The sequence below is a fragment of the Chlorocebus sabaeus genome, chromosome 20, assembly GCF_047675955.1.
Source record: "Chlorocebus sabaeus isolate Y175 chromosome 20, mChlSab1.0.hap1, whole genome shotgun sequence".
NCBI lineage: Eukaryota > Metazoa > Chordata > Mammalia > Primates > Cercopithecidae > Chlorocebus > Chlorocebus sabaeus.
The window spans coordinates 97,603,152-97,621,882 of NC_132923.1; the positions used below are offsets into that span (position 1 = coordinate 97,603,152).

General features: G+C 41.9%; 1 protein-coding gene across 18 annotated transcripts in view; it reads right to left on the reverse strand.

Annotated features, from left to right (window-relative positions):
* Positions 1 to 18,731, reverse strand: part of MACF1 (microtubule actin crosslinking factor 1) — a 404,957-nt gene that overhangs the window by 13,410 nt on the left and 372,816 nt on the right. For 12 of the 18 annotated variants that reach the window (XM_073007449.1, XM_073007456.1, XM_073007455.1 and 9 more), the window contains 7 exons: positions 15,709 to 15,829; positions 14,958 to 15,121; positions 13,405 to 13,567; positions 12,225 to 12,379; positions 10,272 to 10,346; positions 8,852 to 8,869; positions 5,537 to 5,654 (listed from right to left, as the gene is read on the reverse strand). In XM_073007449.1, the coding sequence (XP_072863550.1) occupies positions 5,537 to 5,654; positions 8,852 to 8,869; positions 10,272 to 10,346; positions 12,225 to 12,379; positions 13,405 to 13,567; positions 14,958 to 15,121; positions 15,709 to 15,829 (814 nt within the window). The remainder of the gene's footprint in view (positions 1 to 5,536; positions 5,655 to 8,851; positions 8,870 to 10,271; positions 10,347 to 12,224; positions 12,380 to 13,404; positions 13,568 to 14,957; positions 15,122 to 15,708; positions 15,830 to 18,731) is intronic. The other 6 variants (XM_073007458.1, XM_073007460.1, XM_073007459.1 and 3 more) reach the window with 1 other exon arrangement.

Below are 18,731 nucleotides of genomic sequence, written 5' to 3' on the forward strand. Positions count from 1 at the left end.
CTAAGAAGTGCTTCCATTAAGAAGTGCTCATTATTTCATGGGGATGAAGAACAGAAGCACCAAGCTGTGTTAAAGTGAGGAGTCAGTGGCCAGTGAGGCTCACCCTCTTGCTGTGTGACCAGCTCTCTTGCACACCAGCCACAAATGCAAATCCATGAGTTTTCATGACTGAAACCACAAGGTTAAATTTGTGACTGCCAACATCTACTACATATAGACTGTTAAAGCAATTTAAAAGAGCAGATAGAATAGCTTTCCATAAGAAAGATAGTACAAGAAGGAAGATTATCCCATGTTAACGGCAACACATTTAACCTGTGCATTTTGTGATCTGAGAATCTGTTTAATTCTATCACAGGATCCTATGCTGATCTCCTATGTCATGACCCTGTTAGCCCCAGAGGCTATCATGAGGTAGGTACATTGTAACGCCTCATTAAATGACTGCTGAGGGCCCAAAGGGTGTCTCACTTGCTTTCCTAGCTGGGTGCATGCAGGATGCTGGGAAAATACAGTTTGTCATCTTCTTAGGGTACGCTTACACATCATAACGAAACAAACAAACATAACGAGACAGTCCCTGTTTTCACAGGGAAATCTCTAGTCAATGGTCACCTCTTGGTATAGTATTTCACTGGCTAGAGATGCAAAGATGTGTGAACAATTCCCTGTCGTCATCCTTCCAGGTTACTACAGCCATGCCAAAGGCACGCAATATAGGCATTAAGGTAATCTGAGACTGTAAACAGTGGTTAGCTAGCTCCTGCACGCTTCCATGATGCCTCATTTAGAAGGTCTAAACTTGCCAGTTGCAGCGGCTCACGCCTGTAATCCCAGCACTTTGGGAGGCCGAGGCCGGTGGATCACGAGGTCAGATCCAGATCATCCTGGCTAACACGGTGAAACCCCGTCTCTACTAAAAATACAAAAAAACTAGCCGGGTGTGGCAGTGGGCGCCTGTAGTCCCAGTGCTGGGGAGGCTGAGGCAGCAGAATGGCATGAACCTGGGAGGCGGAGCTTGCAGTAAGCCGAGACTGTGCCACTGCACTCCAGCCTGGGTGACACAGCAAGACTCTGTCTCCAAAAAAAAAAAAAAAGTAAGTTCTAAATTCAAGTGAAAAAAAAAAATAATGGCTTACTTAAATTGGGGTTTTAGAGTCTTGTCTTCTCCCTTTTATTTTCCTTCCTCTCTCTGTAATTTCCATCTTCTTGGTCCTTATGCTCTTAAGCTCACAAGAGTAAAATTCCCATAGTTCTGGTGCTCTCATCTCGGTCAAGAGACCAAAGAATAATTAATTTATGCTAAGCCATGCCTAGCTAATATTAGCTTAATATGCTATAACTCACATGGATATTTGCATTTTATTTTTGTTTTTGTTTTGAGACGGAGTCTTGCTCTGTCGCCCAGGCTGGAGTGCAGTGGCGCTATCTTGGCTCACTGCAAGCTCCACCTACCGGGTTCACACCATTCTCCTGCCTCAGCCTCCCGAGTAGCTGGGACTACAGGCGCCCGCCACCACGCCTGGCTAATATTTTTTGTATTTTAGTAGAGACGGGGTTTCACTGTGTTAGCCAGATGGTCTCGATCTCCTGACCTTGTGATCCACCCGTCTCGGCCTCCCAAAGTGCTGGGACTACAGGCGTGAGCCACCGCACCCGGCCAAGATGTTTGCATTTTAAAAGAAAATATTTGAAGATGCAAGGCAATGAAACGATTCTTGGTAAGGAACATTTTATATACACCACTTGGAAGAAATGAAAGCTATTTCTTCAGAAATAAACTTAAAAGCGGCCAATTTTAAGAATTAAAAAAGGTGTTAAGAGGGCAATTAATACTTTGATAAGCTAGAAAAGGCTGGGATGGGAGAAGGCGACAACAAACAATAAATGGAAGCTGTGAAAACTGATTTCTGGGGCAATCCCAAAAGTAAAAAGTAAACATTTTTCTCAAACTAGAAGGAAACACCAAATTCTAATTAAGCAAAATTTATGTACTAGCACTTGAATTTAGCAGTAAAGGCACTTTTAATGTTTACATTGATTCAAATATTTTCCTAACATTGGGTATTATAAAGTTAAAAAGAAAGAGAAGATACCTAGTACTTGGTTGACTACTGTGATAGGATTTTCCCCCTCACCATTCTTTTCACTGGAGAAAAGATCTACCATTGAACCTGCAGAACCAGACCATGATGGCAGCCACCTCAAGTTCAGTTCATCAACCACCAAAGAGGCTGTCTTTGCTAAGGGAGTTATGCTGGCCACCTGATATTGGCTGATGCGGGCATGTTACAATTCAGTTCTAACCTATTGTTTAACGGCTATTGGGTTTCCGTTTTACAGGACGAAGAGACTTCTGTGGGTGGATGGTGATGACGGTAGTACGACACAAAGGTACTCAGTCTTGTACTTAAAAATGGTTAGGGGGGTAAATTTTATGTTATTTGTATAACAATCTGAAAAAAATCAGTTCTATGCCAAAATGTGTCTTTTAAATCTTCATAAATGAAATTTCTTAGATCTTCACTTATCTGGGGGAGCTAATATGTCTAATGATCAAAAACATACACAGTACCTTAGGTACAGGTATACCTATTATCTAGGCAGGAGCACTGGTTTTCTCTCCATGCAAAACATCATGATTTCCTGCGCCATGGATAAATTCAGAAACTGAAATATCTGATTTTCACAGTAGCAGGAGATTGGCAAATCTAGCTAGCAAAATATTTTCATTTTTTTACACATGACTAAAGCAATATGCAGTTTGAGATACGTTCTACCTTTTAAAATAGCTGTGTAAAGGGAGGTAAGAAATGATAGTGCACACTGGTGTTAAGAACCTTGTCACGCACCTTGTACTGTCCTCAGTATAGCATTCTCTGTGGTCCAGAGACCCAAGGAAATATGCAACATCAATGAGTACAAAACCTACTGTAAGCAGTGTTTCCAGAAGTCATATTAATCCTTATAGAACTTCCAATACAGTTTTTCAAATAACTTTGTTCTCTTCTCAACTTTCACACCCTTCTACCTTATTATAATCCATCCTAGTCCTTAGGTGTTCATCGCCTAGCACCATTTTTTATAGCACATCCTGCCCATCGCTGATAAAGTTATGAAATTTAAAACTTCTGTAGAGTTCTCTCCACAGTCAATGGATTGAGACGATTACTGAGTTCCAAGAGAGCACTCCTGGAGAGACATAGGAAAGTCTTACCTTGTTTGCTCCAAGGGATGCTAAAAAAGGTGACTAGCTTTCATAGAAAATAGCTTCTAGATGGCCCTCCCCAATTTCCTTGAGATTCCAAATTTCAGATACTAAGATAAGGACAAAGCAAGCAGTGTTCTCCTGGGCCAGCAGCATGATGTTATCACAAACAGAGCAGGCAGCAAAGAAACGGCAATCAAGGATTCCAAAATGCCACATGCAATATATCTTTTATTTAGTCCCATCATACATGACAGGAAAAATGGACCTTATTCATAGATTTGAAAAGGAATAAAGTTGTTTTACTGAGTTAAAGTTAAAATGGCATATATTGTTTCTCATTAAAGCAATAAAAGACGACTTTTAAATTCTAAAACTAAATACTTTCAAGTTTTTATCAGAAAGTGTTTTCAAAGTTAATTTTTTGTAGACAGTCTTGCCCTGTTGCCCAGGCTGGAGTGCAGTGGCACGATCATGGCTCACTGTAGCTTTGAATTCCTAGGCTCAAGCAATACTCCCACCTCAGCCTCCAGAGTAGCTAGGACTACACAGGTGTGTACCACCATGCTTAGCTAATTAAAAAAATTTTTTTTTGGAGACGGGGTTTCACTATGTTGCCCAGGTTGGTCTTGAACTCCTGAGCTCCAGCAATCCTCCTGCCTCAGGCTCCCAACCTACTGGGATTCCACTGTACCTGGCCCCAATTTTTTTTTAAATAGGAACATCTAATGAAAATTATTACTGCTGAACTTTTACTCTGGTTTACTGTAGTAAACACAGAATGAGTTAAAATAAGAGGAACTACTTATGGGCACATCTGAATTCATGTGAAAACTGCTGTGTTTAGCTCTGTCCTCACTCAATGCTTCAGAATATGACTATAAATCATTTCCAAAGAAGTTATGTACTGTACAGTAAACATTTCTGCTAGGTTTATAAATAAACCTTAATAATTATGCAGGCTGATCCAATAATAAACACACACAAAGGTGTGTCAGTCTCTGAAACATATAACATGCTGGCTAGGGGCACATACTCTAGACTCTGATTGCCCTGAATTTGAATCTCATCTCTGCCATTTACTAGTTGTTGTCTTTGGGCAAAATATTTATATTTTCTATGCCTCAATTTCCTATTCTGTAAAACACAGATAAAAGCATCTACACCTCATATGAGGCATAAATGTGTTACTTGTAAAGTACTTGTAACAGTCTGTGGCACATAAAACTATACAAGTATTTGTTAAATAGAAACTCAAAACAAATTCCATGGACAGTCTCAACAGTATTTTATGCGCCATCAACTTGAGTAGTTAGAAAAGCTATGGTTTGGCCATTTCAAGCATTCATGAATGCAGCAGATACACAGAACCAAGAGATGTTACAGTTTAAGAAGCAAAGCCATTCTCAATGGGCTAGGGTTTGAGGAAGAGGGACAAAGCTTAAAAGCCAACCTATGGGAGACTGACTGGAAATCGAAGAGCTGGAATCAGAGCGCTTTATTTTACTCCCAGGATGGTGAACTAGAATAAAAAATATGTAAACACAAAGAAACAGAGACAGGGCAGGAAACGCAGAAACTAGTCAAGAAAGACAAATTGGCAGACAGTGGGGGAGCCTCCTGTGCACCCACATGCAGCTCTGCTAACAGGAAAAAGGCAAGGACACAGCTGAAGAGGATTTAGCAATTGGAATTGGTCATCTCTTCCCTGTTGCAGTTCCCACACACCCCCTAGCTGCAGGTGCCACCACTCATTAAATTGACAGTTTCCTTATGCTTCTGGGCTGGTGGGCCAGCCTTTTCACATTTAATAGAAAGACAACCCATGGTCTTGCTTAGGTGGCCACCTGCCTTACAAGTGAATGGGCTTACACGTAGGTGTCTTCATCCTCCCTCCTGGTCTAGGGGGCTCACCAGTTCTTCCCTGGATGAGAAGGGCCTAACACCCTCCCTGAGTGTCAGTCACAGGAATTACAGGCAAAGGGATCTGAGGCACTAAGAGGGAACCTAAAGGGCTTCACCAGGCTCCTTTCTAGGATAGTGTTAATTTAATACCCCAAACTGAAACATTCAAGTAACACCAATACATTCTTAATTCTCATTACTGCATTCCTCTAGACCTACCTCCCCAAACGGCATCAACCTCTTCAGCTTTTTCTCCCTGGCCTATGCTGGCACCCCTGAGTTCTAATCTGTGCTAGTGGGATGACATCTGGGCAGCTTAACAAAATAAAAACAGACAGACCCCACCATCAGTGCTTCCTGTAATAAAAGATCACTGCTGGGGGCATAGCTAACATGTAATTCATGCTCGGAATGGTTCCTTACCTCGGCAAGGATCATTTTTCACTAAAAATTCATCCAAGGCCATCCATCCTCCACCAACACGGACCATCACGGTGCTGCGCAGAATACGGACCAGCCGCAACTGCTGAGAATCCCCAAACTGTAGAATCAAAAGGAAATTTAATTAATATATATGTCTTAAAGCAGATCTGTATTTTTCTCCCAAAGCAGACTGTATTCAGACAGGAATGACAATTTGATAGTTACGGGAGAATTTTTAACTCTCACAATTTTGCATTTTTATATATTTCACAAAAGGATTTTAAAAATAGAAAAGCAGAAATATCAACCTGAAGACTGGTGTCTTGATATACTTTTTTCTTTGTGAGACAGAGTTTCACTCTTGTTGCCCAGGCTGGAGTACAATGGCGTGATCTCGGCTTACTGCAACCTCTGCCTCCCAGATTCAAGCGACTCTCCTGCCTCAGCCTCCCAAGTAGCTGGGTTTATTAGGCGTGTGCCACCACGCCCAGCTAATTTTTATATTATTAGTAGAGACAGAGTTTCACCATGTTTGTCAGGCCGGTCTCGAACTCCTAACCTTGTGATTTGCCAGCCTCAGCCTCCCAAAGGGCTGGGATTACAGGTATGAGACACTGCACCCAGCCAATATACTTTCTATTGGGATAAAATTAACTTTTAATGGTCACACCATTGCCTCTGCACCAAAAGGAGAGGTAGGAAGGCAGACAAAGTGTTAGGTCATTTGATTTTTTTAAAGGAGATTCTGCCCAATTAAAAATTCATAATCTTGGTATGCTAATTTGTTTTCCTAAAAGAAAGATGGTGGATGTCAACTTCTGAATACAGTATGCTTTAAAGCTAAATGGAAAATAGCAAATACTATTTCAAGCCTTAAGGAAACCTTTGCAAAGCATCATTATTACAAGCTTAGAAGAAAATTTGATTTTCTGCATCAGGTTTTCAGAAATAAACCCGAAGTATTTGCTAATTGCAATGTCACCAGCAGAAAAGTTTCTTCAGCTGAACAAATGATTAGGTCATATTTATACTAAAATTGAGTTGAAGCAATGAAAAATTGCAGCTCCCACGATGATTATAAACAGTATCCAATAACCATTTTAGATGCTAAAACAAGCATTTCTGATTATTTATGTTTTCCCTTTTTTCTTGCCCAAACATTCCTACTTCCCAACTCTAAACATTTGGAGTTTCTCATGGCATAAATTATCCTCTTTCCAAAATGAAGTAAGGAGCAACAAAAGAGAAGTATGCAGAGTTTCCAAAACAAACAAACATTTGGTTGGAGAAATGGAATTCCTAAAATTATTTAATTCAGGGGTTCCTCAGGTATGGAGGTGGTAGGATTTTCAATGTTATAAAGGACAACTCTAACTTTAAAACAAGGCAGAAAAACTGAAAATGCAAGAAAGGATATCTGAGGTCATATAGACTTCCTCCCTCAAAATTAATATATTTGTGGTAATTCTCTATATTCCTTAGCTGCTCTGACTCAAATGCACTATTTGCATGCGCAAGGCGATTGAAAAATATCGTATCCTCCCTCCCAGCCCTTTACTTTGAAAATAAAAGTAGTCCCACACCTCTCATCTGATATAATTTAAACATGTTTATACAAAGTGACTACAGCAAAACCACTGTGTGGTAGCAGCAGCACTGATCCCAGACTTGAAGAGAATACACGTCCTGTCTTGGGAAGGAAGTTGCCCCCCCACCAGACTCTGTGAGAGCCCCCCTCCCAGAAATTGGGCCCCACAAGTGAAAATGGGAAGCCCTGTGGGAAGTTCTGAGACATGGAGGATTCCACCCAAGAGCAGTGCTGGCCTGAACCACTGCAAAGGGTTTTCTCTGGATGGGTGAGAGGCAGGGAGTATGCGCCTGTGCCCCAGGGTGAATCAGGAAGGAAGCCTGGGAGTACTTTATTCTTGGAATACTGTGTACTATAATTTATCACTCCATTTATTTCATGTCCCCCCCAACTTAATTTCTCACTAAAGCTCTCTTTGAAAGATTCTAACTTGTTTCTGGTAAGCTATGAGGGAAAGGAGGTTTGACCAAGCCAGCAGCCACTATAGCTGGGGAAGTTGAGGCCAGAGTCACGAGTGGTGGGAGGGATCACGGCAGCTCTAAAAATGGAAACCTGTGCACACCTGGTAGGACAGGGTTGTCAGTGAGGCAAAGAACTCAGAATAAGAGTCCTAAGGGTCAGTAACTGTTGTTTCCACCTTTCAAAAGGAAAACCCCTTACAGGGACTTGAGTTCTTGCAGTGGCTGACATTAGCTGTGTGAGAGTAGGCATGTGATCTTTGAGGCCTCAGGTGCCTGTGTATAAAATGAACTTCATAATTCCGTTCCCAACATTAGAACTCATCTGACCCTCCCCAGGTCAATGGGGCACTAGAAGAGGGTGTCGGCACCCTCTTCAAAGGCACCCTAGCATTCACACACAGTCACCAGCATATAGGCATATTGGACACTCTCAAGCAATGATTTTTTTTTTAAAGTCAGTTCGTCCTCATCTTTAGTTTTTTTCTCTTATCCCCTATTCTTCTCACTTGCCTAGAACATTTCTATAGTGACTTGCAAGGCCTGGGATGTTTGAGGGCCTCAAATCAACTCGTAGGGTTTATAATTTCATATCAGAGAGACAGATTTTACTCATGCAACTTCCTTCCACATTGGAGGACACAGGACCCCACAGCACTCAAAAAGATCTGAAAGGTTAGAGTTACCAAGTGGAGTCAAAGCATCCAATCTTTTTTGCAAGTCTAATTTGGTCCCATTAAATCTTAGATGGCTGGCCATTATCAGCATACTTCAGGCCACGGCCAATTATGATCTCCACACTACACTTCTCAGGTACCTTGTAATTATAAAATACAATATAAGTAACTAGAAATATTAAAAATATATTTAAACAGTACTGAAGTTTTTCGGGAATTGACTTACCATACATTACAAAATTTATTAACTGTCAAAAGATTCTAACATAAACAAGAACTGTGCTGTTTGGTAATCTGACTTCTAAACACAGAAGTACAAAACCATTCTCTTTTTAGAAGTGGAATGGATTGATACCATAGCTTCAGTTTCCTCCACTTCATCTCCTTTATAAAAAAATTATACTTATATTCTTTTGCTGCTAAGATAGCTTTGCAATGCTGGCCTCATCAGCAGTTTCTCCACTTGGTAAGACAACCAGGTGTGACCCAGGCATGCTTCAGAGTACATCCTCTCCCCATAGCGAAGAACAGGCAGCATTAGCTACACAGACCATATCCATTGAGAAGGAGAACATTGCAAGGCACACTGTACCTGATTGCCGAGGAAGAACTATAGACAGTAAGAGTAAAGGATGGAGGAAAAGGAGGGAGAAAAAAAAGAGAACATTTTGTCAAATTAACACTAAGGAATGAAAATCATATCATTACATTCTTCTGGCAAAGTGACACACACCGAACATATTCTTACCAAGCTCCTGCCATAGGGATGTGGTTTTAATTTTAATTTTTTTTTTTTGAGTGTCTCGCTCTGTTGCCCAGGCTGGAGTGCAGTGGCGTGATCGCGGCTCACTGCAACCTCCAACCCCGGCGTTCGAGCAATTCTCCTGCCTCAGCCTCCTTAGTAGTTGGGATTACAGGCGTGCACTACCAAGCCGAGCTAATTTTTGTGTTATTAGTGGAGACGGTGTTTCACCATGTTGGCCAGGCTGGTCTCGAATTCCTGACCTCAAGTGATCTGCTCACTCGCCCCTACCTCCCAAAGTTCTGGGATTACAGGTGTGAGCCACCATGCCTGGCCAGGGATGTGGTTTTATAAACTATGAACTAACTCTCCACTCTATGTTGTTCTTGTTAATTCATTTCTCTAATAATTAAAAACAAAAAACAAGAAAACAAAACCCAACAAGCAGGCATAAGATCACCTGGAGCTTTATTAACTAAATGCCCTAGGTTATATTTAAGGCAGATTCACCCAGTGCTCCTCAGGAAACTGTAGCATGGGGTGGATGTGATGTACTTTGAGGACATTTAGGATATACTAATGAAACATGGATCTTCCTGTGTTTCTTAGTGCAATCTAAATCCTCTTTGCCAATTAGAGATTTTTCTTAGGACTTTAGAGAATCCTGATGAGCTGTTGATATATTTTAGGAGACCTGTTTCAGATTCTTCTATGTCCCTGACCCTGGTCCCAAAAGAAGCTAAAACACAAGTATAGTTCACTGTCAGTTATCGCCACACCTAGCATGGCTTTCCAGAGAAGACCACTGAGCCTCATGTCTCCTCAGCGCTCCTGGGCCCCATTTGCAGCCCAGCCCAGAGCAGGCACAGTAACTGTTGGGGCTTCAACACAGTTTCCCCAGGCCTCTCTAGCCTGGGAGCCACTCAGGCTCACAATGACCATCTCTTTGCGGGTAAGTGGTCAGTCATTAGATATAATTGTTTCCAAAGGTACCTTCATCACCCTAAAGACTTTGTCAGATGTGAAGTGACAGCTCTGAAATATCTCCTATCTTAAAACTCAAATACAAACTACTACTATCTAAGTAGATATGGACTAGTTTTCAGATGGAACAGGGTACCTGACACTTGGCATCTGTAGAGATGAGGTCAGAGAGTGACCACATCTCAAGTCTGATGGGCTCTGGGACTCTAAGCAACAGGAGGAAAAGGTGGGATCAGCCACATATGAGAAACCACCACCACAAAGTATTGGTTTTTCTCTTCCTTACCCGGTATTTATTCTCTCCGATCTGCTCCACCTGAAACCTTTTCGCACATTTGCACTGAGCCACTTGTCTTGTAACCTATTGGTTGTGAACAAAAAGAAAAGTGTAAAGGGTACAGTAAGACTTCCTATTTAGAGAAACAAAAATTTTTACATATAAGCAGGGAGGCTATTCAATATTTACTTTTTTTTTTCTTTTTGAGATGGAGTTTCGCTCTTGTTGCCCAGGCTGGAGGGCAATGGCGCGATCTCAGCACCACTGCAACCTCCGCCTCCTGGGTTCAAACAATTCTCCTACCTCAGCCTCCCGAGTGGCTGGGATTATAGGTACGCCCAGCTAATTTTTTGTATTTTTTTTAGTAGAGAGATGGTTTCTCCATGTTGGTCAGGCTGGCCTTGAACCTCAGGTGATCTGCCTGCCTCAGCCTCCCAAAGTGCTGGGATTACAGGCACAAGCCACTGCGCCCAGCTCATTATTTACTTTTTAGGTATTTCAGGTTTCTGACATATGCGTTTATCATCTGTTCCAAATTAGTATATGTTCTTCCTAAGTGAACTAATTGAGACACTGAGAAAGAAAAGGCATGAAAGAAATTCCCAAGTGACTATATAACACATTCTTTATTCCTGCTTCAAAATTCCTTCAGAGAAAATTGCTAATATGCTGGCATCAAAATCAAATTATTAATAAAGCAAATTATGAACTGCTTTAAATTTCACCCTAGGAGACTGAGATTCCCTGGAAGTCCTGGTGTGTTCCAGGGCCACTCCTAAGACCTATTCCAGCACCTCTCCCTTCCCAAGATCTGTTATCAACAGATGCTAGGATTTCCAGATGGCACTAATCAATTTGGTAGTTTCAGTGTGGCAGTTTTTTTTTTTTTTTTTTTTTTTGAGACAGAGTCTCGCTCTGTCGCCCAGGCTGGAGTGCAGTGGCGCAATCTCTGCTCACTGCAAGCTCCGCTGCCTCCCGAGTTAATGCCATTCTCCTGCCTCAGCCTCCCTAGAAGCTGGGACTACAGGCGCCCGCCACCACGCCTGGCTATTTTTTTTTGTATTTTTTAGTAGAGGCAGGGTTTCACCATGTTTGTCAGGATGGTCTCGATCTGCTGACCTTGTGATCCGCCCGCCTCGGCCTCCCAAAGTGCTGGGATTACAGGCGTGAGCCACTGCGCCTGGCCCAGTGTGGTAGTTTTTAACAAGGCAGAAAGCAGGATAGGTATATACCATTTTAAACATTACATTTTACCCCCCTTTTAAACATTTATTTTTATTTTTTGAGACAAGTCTTGCTCTGTTGCCCAGGCTGGAGTGTAGTGGCATGATCACAGCTCACTGCATCTTTGACCTCCCATGCTCAAGTGATTCTTCCACCTGTCTCCTGAGTAGCTGGGGCTATAAGCACTTGCCACTACACCTGGCTAATTTTTTTTTTGGGGGGGGACAGACAGAATCATACTATGTTGCCCAGGCTGGTCTCGAACTCCTGGCCTCCAGTGATCCTCCCATGTTGACCTCCCAATGTGCTGGGGCTACAGATGTAAGCCACCATGCTCAGTTCATTTCAACCCTTAAATAACCCTTAAATGCTACACTGGTAGACCATTTCCCTAGCTTCCAGGTAGCATGCTCAGGAGTAAGATGAGTCTATCCCAAAACACAGGACAAGTGAACCAGGATGAGTATGGTACCCTGCAAAGATTCTCTGTAAACTTCAGAGCACCACACAGACATGACTCACTTGAGTAATCTATCTAGCCTGAGCTAGAGCTCAGATGTCAGAGATCCTCTGGGACTCTTTGAAATGCTATCTAAAAAGAGATCTCAAAATAGAACTCCAAATAATTATCTCCCAACAGACAAGTCAAAGGCTAATATGATCATTGAACCCAACCAAATTCAGGATATTATAAACCTATAGCCAGAAGTATACTCAAAATATAATTATTTCCCTTACCTCATCTTCAATTTTATCTGCATCGGTTGTTGGTCGATACGCATCCTTGTTGGGATGAAGAGCAGCCACAAATTCATAATAATCAATGTAACCATCCCCATCTCGGTCAAAAATGTCAGCCACAGCAGTCATTTCTAACTTGGTGGTGGGGAACTCTGGAGGAAAGGAATCATATTTTGAAACTTAAAAGAGGGCTTACTTGTTTGGTTAGCAGTTAGAGAAATATCTTTTTTTTTTTTTTTTTTTTTGAGACAAGGTCTCGCTGTGTCACCCAGGCAGAGTGCAGTGGTGCAATCTCAGCTCACTGCAACTTCCGTCTCCCAGGTTCAAGCGATTCTCCTGCCTCAGCTTCCCAAGGAGCTGGGAATACAGGTGCCTGCCACCAGGCCCGGCTAATTTTTTGTGTGTTTTTAGCAGAGACGAGGTTTTGCCATGTTGGCCAGGCTGGTCTTGAACTCCCGACCTCAAGTGATCCACCTGTCTTGGCCTCCCAAAGTGCTGGGATTACAGGTGTGAGCCACCACTCCTGGCCATAAATACTTAAGAGTAAAAAATTTATGTCTTGATTTTTCCTGAAAAGTAATACATATCCACTTACAGGCTCCCCTACCCCAAATGCAATGGAAAAAAGGTAATATTCCACATTTCAGATATACCAAAAAGCATAAACATAATATTACAACCACACACACACCTACCACTCAAGAATATACTTACCCACCCCACAATTATTGAATATTTAGATTATTTCAGAATAGTGACAGTTTGGAATTAATAGTATTAAGTTTTCCTATGTTTAGACTACTGTCTTAGATTCTTGACAAACTGCTACACAAAGTGAAGTGTGAATCATATTGTTTCCCAGCTGAAAACCTCTGGTTAACCACTATCTTTTTTTTTTTGGAGACAGAGTCTCACTCTGGACTTCAATGGCACGATTATAGTTTACTGCAGCCTTGACCTCCCCAGGCTCAGGTGATTCACCTCAGCCTCCCAAGTAGCTAGGACCACAAGTGTGCCACCATGCCTGTGCCACCTGCCTCCCAAAGTGCTGAAATTACAGGTGTGAGCCATAGCTCCTGGCCAGCTTCAGAAAGATTGTTTAGCTAGAATATCACAGCTTCTACAAAGCGCAAGGAATCCAGGTGTGACCCATGTTTGGAATGATGACTAGACTCACTGGATGCTAAAATGCCATCGATAAACTCCTGACGTGTTATCTTCCCATCCTGGTCCTTATCAATGCGCCGGAAGAAATCCATCACTCGAGACTTTTTGTGATTCATCCAACGCATATACTTTTTCCTCCAGACATCAAAGTCAAAGTTGGCAAATTCCTTCAACTACACAGAAATCAGAAGTGTCAATAAGATTTATTTTTTGGGCCCTCAAAAGTTGCCCAGAGCATACCAAACTTTCAGACATTCAGTAAAGCCATGCTTCCAGGGGGCACCAACAATGAAATCTATGTGTTTGCTTCTTTTGTGAAGGCACAATCCGGCTCCTTCACTTAAAGCCATGACTATTTACACGAGCTGTGGTATAATGGAATAGCAAGAGAAACAATAACTGAACCACCATGGAAAATATGGAGCACATAGAATGAGAATGGGTGAAGCCAGCCTTGCTTTCCCTTTGGGCTTTTCAAAGGATCACTCTCTTAGATGCAAGGGAATGGATTCTAACCCAGAAGGGAGATCCTTAGCACTCCTCAGTTATGTTGTTTTGAAAGGCATTATAATCACACATAGGGCTCACATCAGGAGGCTCGTGTTTACCACTATCTTCTGAGATTTCAATGAGAAAATCCGAGTTCTGGATGGAAGCATTGGGAACCCAGTGTTGTATCCAAACATGTTTCTTTGGAATGGCACCAGAGAGCAAATTTCCCATCTGACCTCCATGTTAAATATTTGGCCTTGATGGAAAACAGCAGGCCTATGCAGTGGGCAAGACAATTTTCAGCTACTTAAGTCTATGTTAATGATATACACTCAAAATGACTTAAACAGTGCAGCAGTTTCCCCTTGGTCTTTCAAACTCCAAAGTTAGAAGGAATGAGGGGAAAAAAGCACCAAGAACCCAATAAGCTTAAAAGTCAACTGACCTAAGGAAAAAATAAATAAAACACAGAACACTCACTTCCAGGCATAGCTGCTTTGATATGCACAAATAAAAAAATACAAAATATATTAGAGGCTTGTTTTAGAAACTAGGAAGTACAGTACTATATATTTTTTTTACTGGGTAATGACACTTCAAAATAGAGTTGCTTTTCATGATCAAGTGAAGACTAATAAAATAACAAAATCATTAAATATTACTCCTATTTCATAATTGTGTAGCATCTGTTTTTACATGAAAGGCTCAACAAGGGTCATTTTTGTGCTCTGCTACATATCTGGAGACAAATTTCCAAAGTTCTGTTCCTGATTCCCAACCACAGCAAGATGCTGAGGCAGATCACGTCCTGGCTCTCACTATGGACTGGCTGTTTTCTTGCTTTCCACACCTAGAAGCTTTGGCCTACTTTGTCATGAATGGTTTTCTTATAAATGTGTCTTTTCTCATTCAGGGACCTCAAAGAATGGGTACTGGCTTGGTATAGGTCTGTTTCTATTTGTGAAGAAGTCAGTTAGGACACACGGTTCACATTTAGAGAGCCTCAGAAGGGCTGTGTTTTGATTGAAAAAATCACTTTGTTTCAGGGAAGGCCACTCAGCAGGGCATTACCTCCTCCAGCCGATCTAAGGCGTCGTTCAGCTTCCTTTGCCGCTCCAGTGCTAAGAGCCACACCTGCTGCCAGCGGGCAGAAAGCTGGTTGATCCGTGGGTTTTTTGCTTCAGATTGTGAAAGGATTGGCATGGGAGGAGGGGCTGGCTGACTTAAGGATTTCCCTAAAAGGAAAAATAAACACAAGATTAGAACAACTGGTTAGCACACAAAGAGAAATAGCTGTATGTATAAACTTAGGAGATCTTTAAAATAATATCCAGTCAGTAACTGAGAAAAATACGGGACTTGGCAATATTTAGATACGGAGGTGTACTAATTCCAAAAGTATTGATCCTCCCAGCACATACTTACCTGCCGCCTACATATCTCCAAGCAATTCTGTCCCACCTTAGTGAGCTGATGACACATTAACTCAACTAAAAAAGCAACATATTCTGTAGGAGTTGTTTTGCTGATTGAATTAGTGCAAGTCAAATGTAAACAGCTAGCGCTGATAACCAAAACAATGGAAAGGCCACTGTTAAAGAATAAGCTTAACCACCTCATAATTTCATACCAATCCAAGAATATGGAGTATAGCTACTGTCTGTCAATGTAAGAAAAGTGAGTTTCAAAAACAAAAGATTTTGGTTCAAAACCAACACGGTTTTTGAAAATGGAATACAATTTTTTTTGACAGGCATTTGGAAAGTGCTCATCTTCAATTAGCAGGAATGAAGCATCCTAACATAGGGGGCTGGAAACATACTGCCTCCGCTGCGGGATTTCTCTATGAAAGGCGCGTGAGTAGGCTCTATATTTTTCCTTTTGTATGTCTTGGTGACCCGGTCCACGTCAGGCTGTTTGCGAGTCATCTCCTCCATAAACGTCTGTTAAACACAAAAAATATGAAAAAGAGTTAAAAATTGTATTTTTACTCCTATGGGGGCAAAAGAAGAGCTAGGATGGGTACTTGATGGCTTGTGGTGGTAGGAAACTCTGCCTGGAGGCCAGTGCCTGAGTTGAGTTACTGAGGTATGTTATGTAGTTTGGATACTTGTCCCCTCCAAATCTCGTGTTGAAATGTGATTTCCAATGTTGGAGGTGGGGTCTAATGGGACGTGATTGAGTTATGGGGGCAAATTCCTCATGAATGGCCTTGGTGCCCTCCCCATGGTAATGCGTGAGTTCTTGCTGTTAGTTCACATGAGAGCTGGCTGTTTAAAAGGAGCCTGCTATCTCCTCCTCTTTCTCTCTTTCCCTCTCTTGCCATGTAACATACTAGCTCCCCTTTGCCTTCCACCATGATTCTAAGCTTCCTGAGGCCTTCACCAGAAGCAGATATTGGCACCATGCTTCCTGTACAGCCTGCAGAACCGTAAGCCAAAATAAACCTGTTTTCTTTATAAATTACCCAGTCTCAGGAATTCCTTTAGAGCAATGCAAATGGACTGACACACTGAGCAATGAAGAAATAGTCAACAAATGGTAGGAAGGCAGTCCTGGAAGAGGGTGCAACCTAAACAGAGACAGGGATGCCTGACAGTGCTGTGACCAGGACCCCTCCACTCACTGGCTGGGCAGGGGATGCAATCAGAGGAATGGCAAGAAGCAGGGTTGGAGAGGCAGGCAGGAGACAGATCACAAAAGGCTTCTGTGTCAGGCTAAGGGTTGGCCATTTATTCTGAGAGCAATGTGGGACAGCTGAAAGATTTCGATCCAGGTAAGAGATATGATCCGACCTATGCTTTACAGCTGTCACTCTGGCTTCAGTGTAAAAGGTGGAGTGATATGGGAGTCGGGGGAAGTGTGGGATAGGGAGTGCCTAGCAGTAAGAAGACAGGTTAAGAAACCATTACAGTAACTGAGGCAAAACATGGTGAGGGTTGGAGCCAGGGCTGGAAAGATGGATCCAAGAGATATTTTGAAAGTGGGACTGACAAGCCCTGGTGAGTGGCTAGATGTAGGGGGAAGAGGAAAAGAAGGAACTCCAGACATCACAGCCTTCTAAATGAGGAAAGGGGAGGCAGATTTGGAATGGACAAATAGTGTCAGGCAAGGAGGCAAAGATGAAGTGGAATTTTAGAATGGCTTCTAGTTTACTGTATGTCTGGACTTGAGGAGATGATGGTGCTGGAGATGAAAAAAATGCAAAGACAGCCAACAGACACATGAAAAAATGCTCATCATCACTGGCCATCAGAGAAATGCAAATCAAAACCACAATGAGATACCATCTCACATTGTTAGAATGGCAATCATTAAAAAATCAGGAAACAACAGGTGCTGGAGAGGATGTGGAAAAATAGGAACACTTTTACACTGTTGGTGGGAGTGTAAACTAGTTCAACCACTGTGGAAAACAGTGTGGCAATTCCTCAAGGATCTAGAACTAGAAATACCATTTGACCCAGCCATCCCATTACTGGGGATATACCCAAAGGATTATAAGTCATGCTACTATAAAGACATATGCACACATATGTTTATTGTGGCACTATTCACAATAGCAAAGACTTGGAATCAACCCAAATGTCCATCAGTGACAGACTGGATTAAGAAAATGTGGCACATATACACCATGGAATACTATGCAGCCATAAAAAAGGATGAGTTCGTGTCCTTTGTGGGGACGTGGATGCAGCTGGAAACCATCATTCTCAGCAAACTATCGCAAGAACAGAAAAACAAACACCGCATGTTCTCACTCACAGGTGGGAATTGAACAATGAGATCACTTGGACACAGGAAGGGGATCATCACACACTGGGTCCTACTGTGGGAAGGGGGTGGGGGGAGGGATAGCATTAGGAGATATACCTGGTGTCAATGATGAGTTGATGGGTGCAGCTCACCAACATGGCACATGTATACATATGTAACAAACCTGCACGTTGTGCACATGTACCCTAGAACTTATCATAATAAAAAAAATTAAAACAATGGAACTGATGGAGACAGACAGTAGAATGATGGCTACCACAGGCTGGGAAGGGTAGTGTGAGTTTGGTGGGAGACATGGGGATGGTTAATGGGTACAAAAAAATAGAAAGAATGAATAAGATCTAGTATTTGATAGCACAATAGAATGACTATAGTCAACAATAATTTAATTGTACATTTTAAAATAACTAAAAGAGTGTAATTGGTTTGTAGCATAAAGGATAAATGGTTGAGATGATAGATACCCCATTTACTGTGATGTGACTATCACACATTTTGCGCTTGTATCAAAATATCCCATATACCCTATATATACCTAGGTACCCACCAAAAATAAAAAGAAAAAAAAAAAAGAAAAAGATGCAGAAGCTTTATAGGTAATAGCTAAAGCTGTTAGACCAGATAAATCTCAGCAGTGTGAGAGCATCACGAATGAGACGTCAGGGAACAACATTAATGCATAGGCAGGGAAGAGGAACCAGCTAAAAAGACTAAAAAGGAACAGTCAGAGAGATCAGAGGAAAACACAAAGATTAAAGGACACAGAAGTCAAAAGGAAAGTTTTGGGAAGGGATGAAGAGCCAGCTATGTCACATGTCAAACAAAATAAAGACTGAAAAACCTCTGTTGGATTTAGCCAGTAGAATGTGACCAGAACAGTGTCAGCAAGACCACAGGGACCTGGGGAGTGATGGGAAAAATGGAGATGAGACAGGGAACAAGAAGCATAGCTGAAAAAGGAGGGAGGCAACACAGTGGTAACTTGAGGGGAACACTGGGTTGGAAGGACATGTCTGGAAGCTTTAGAGAAAAGAATAAACAGGGAGAGACTGAAGACATAGAGGAGAG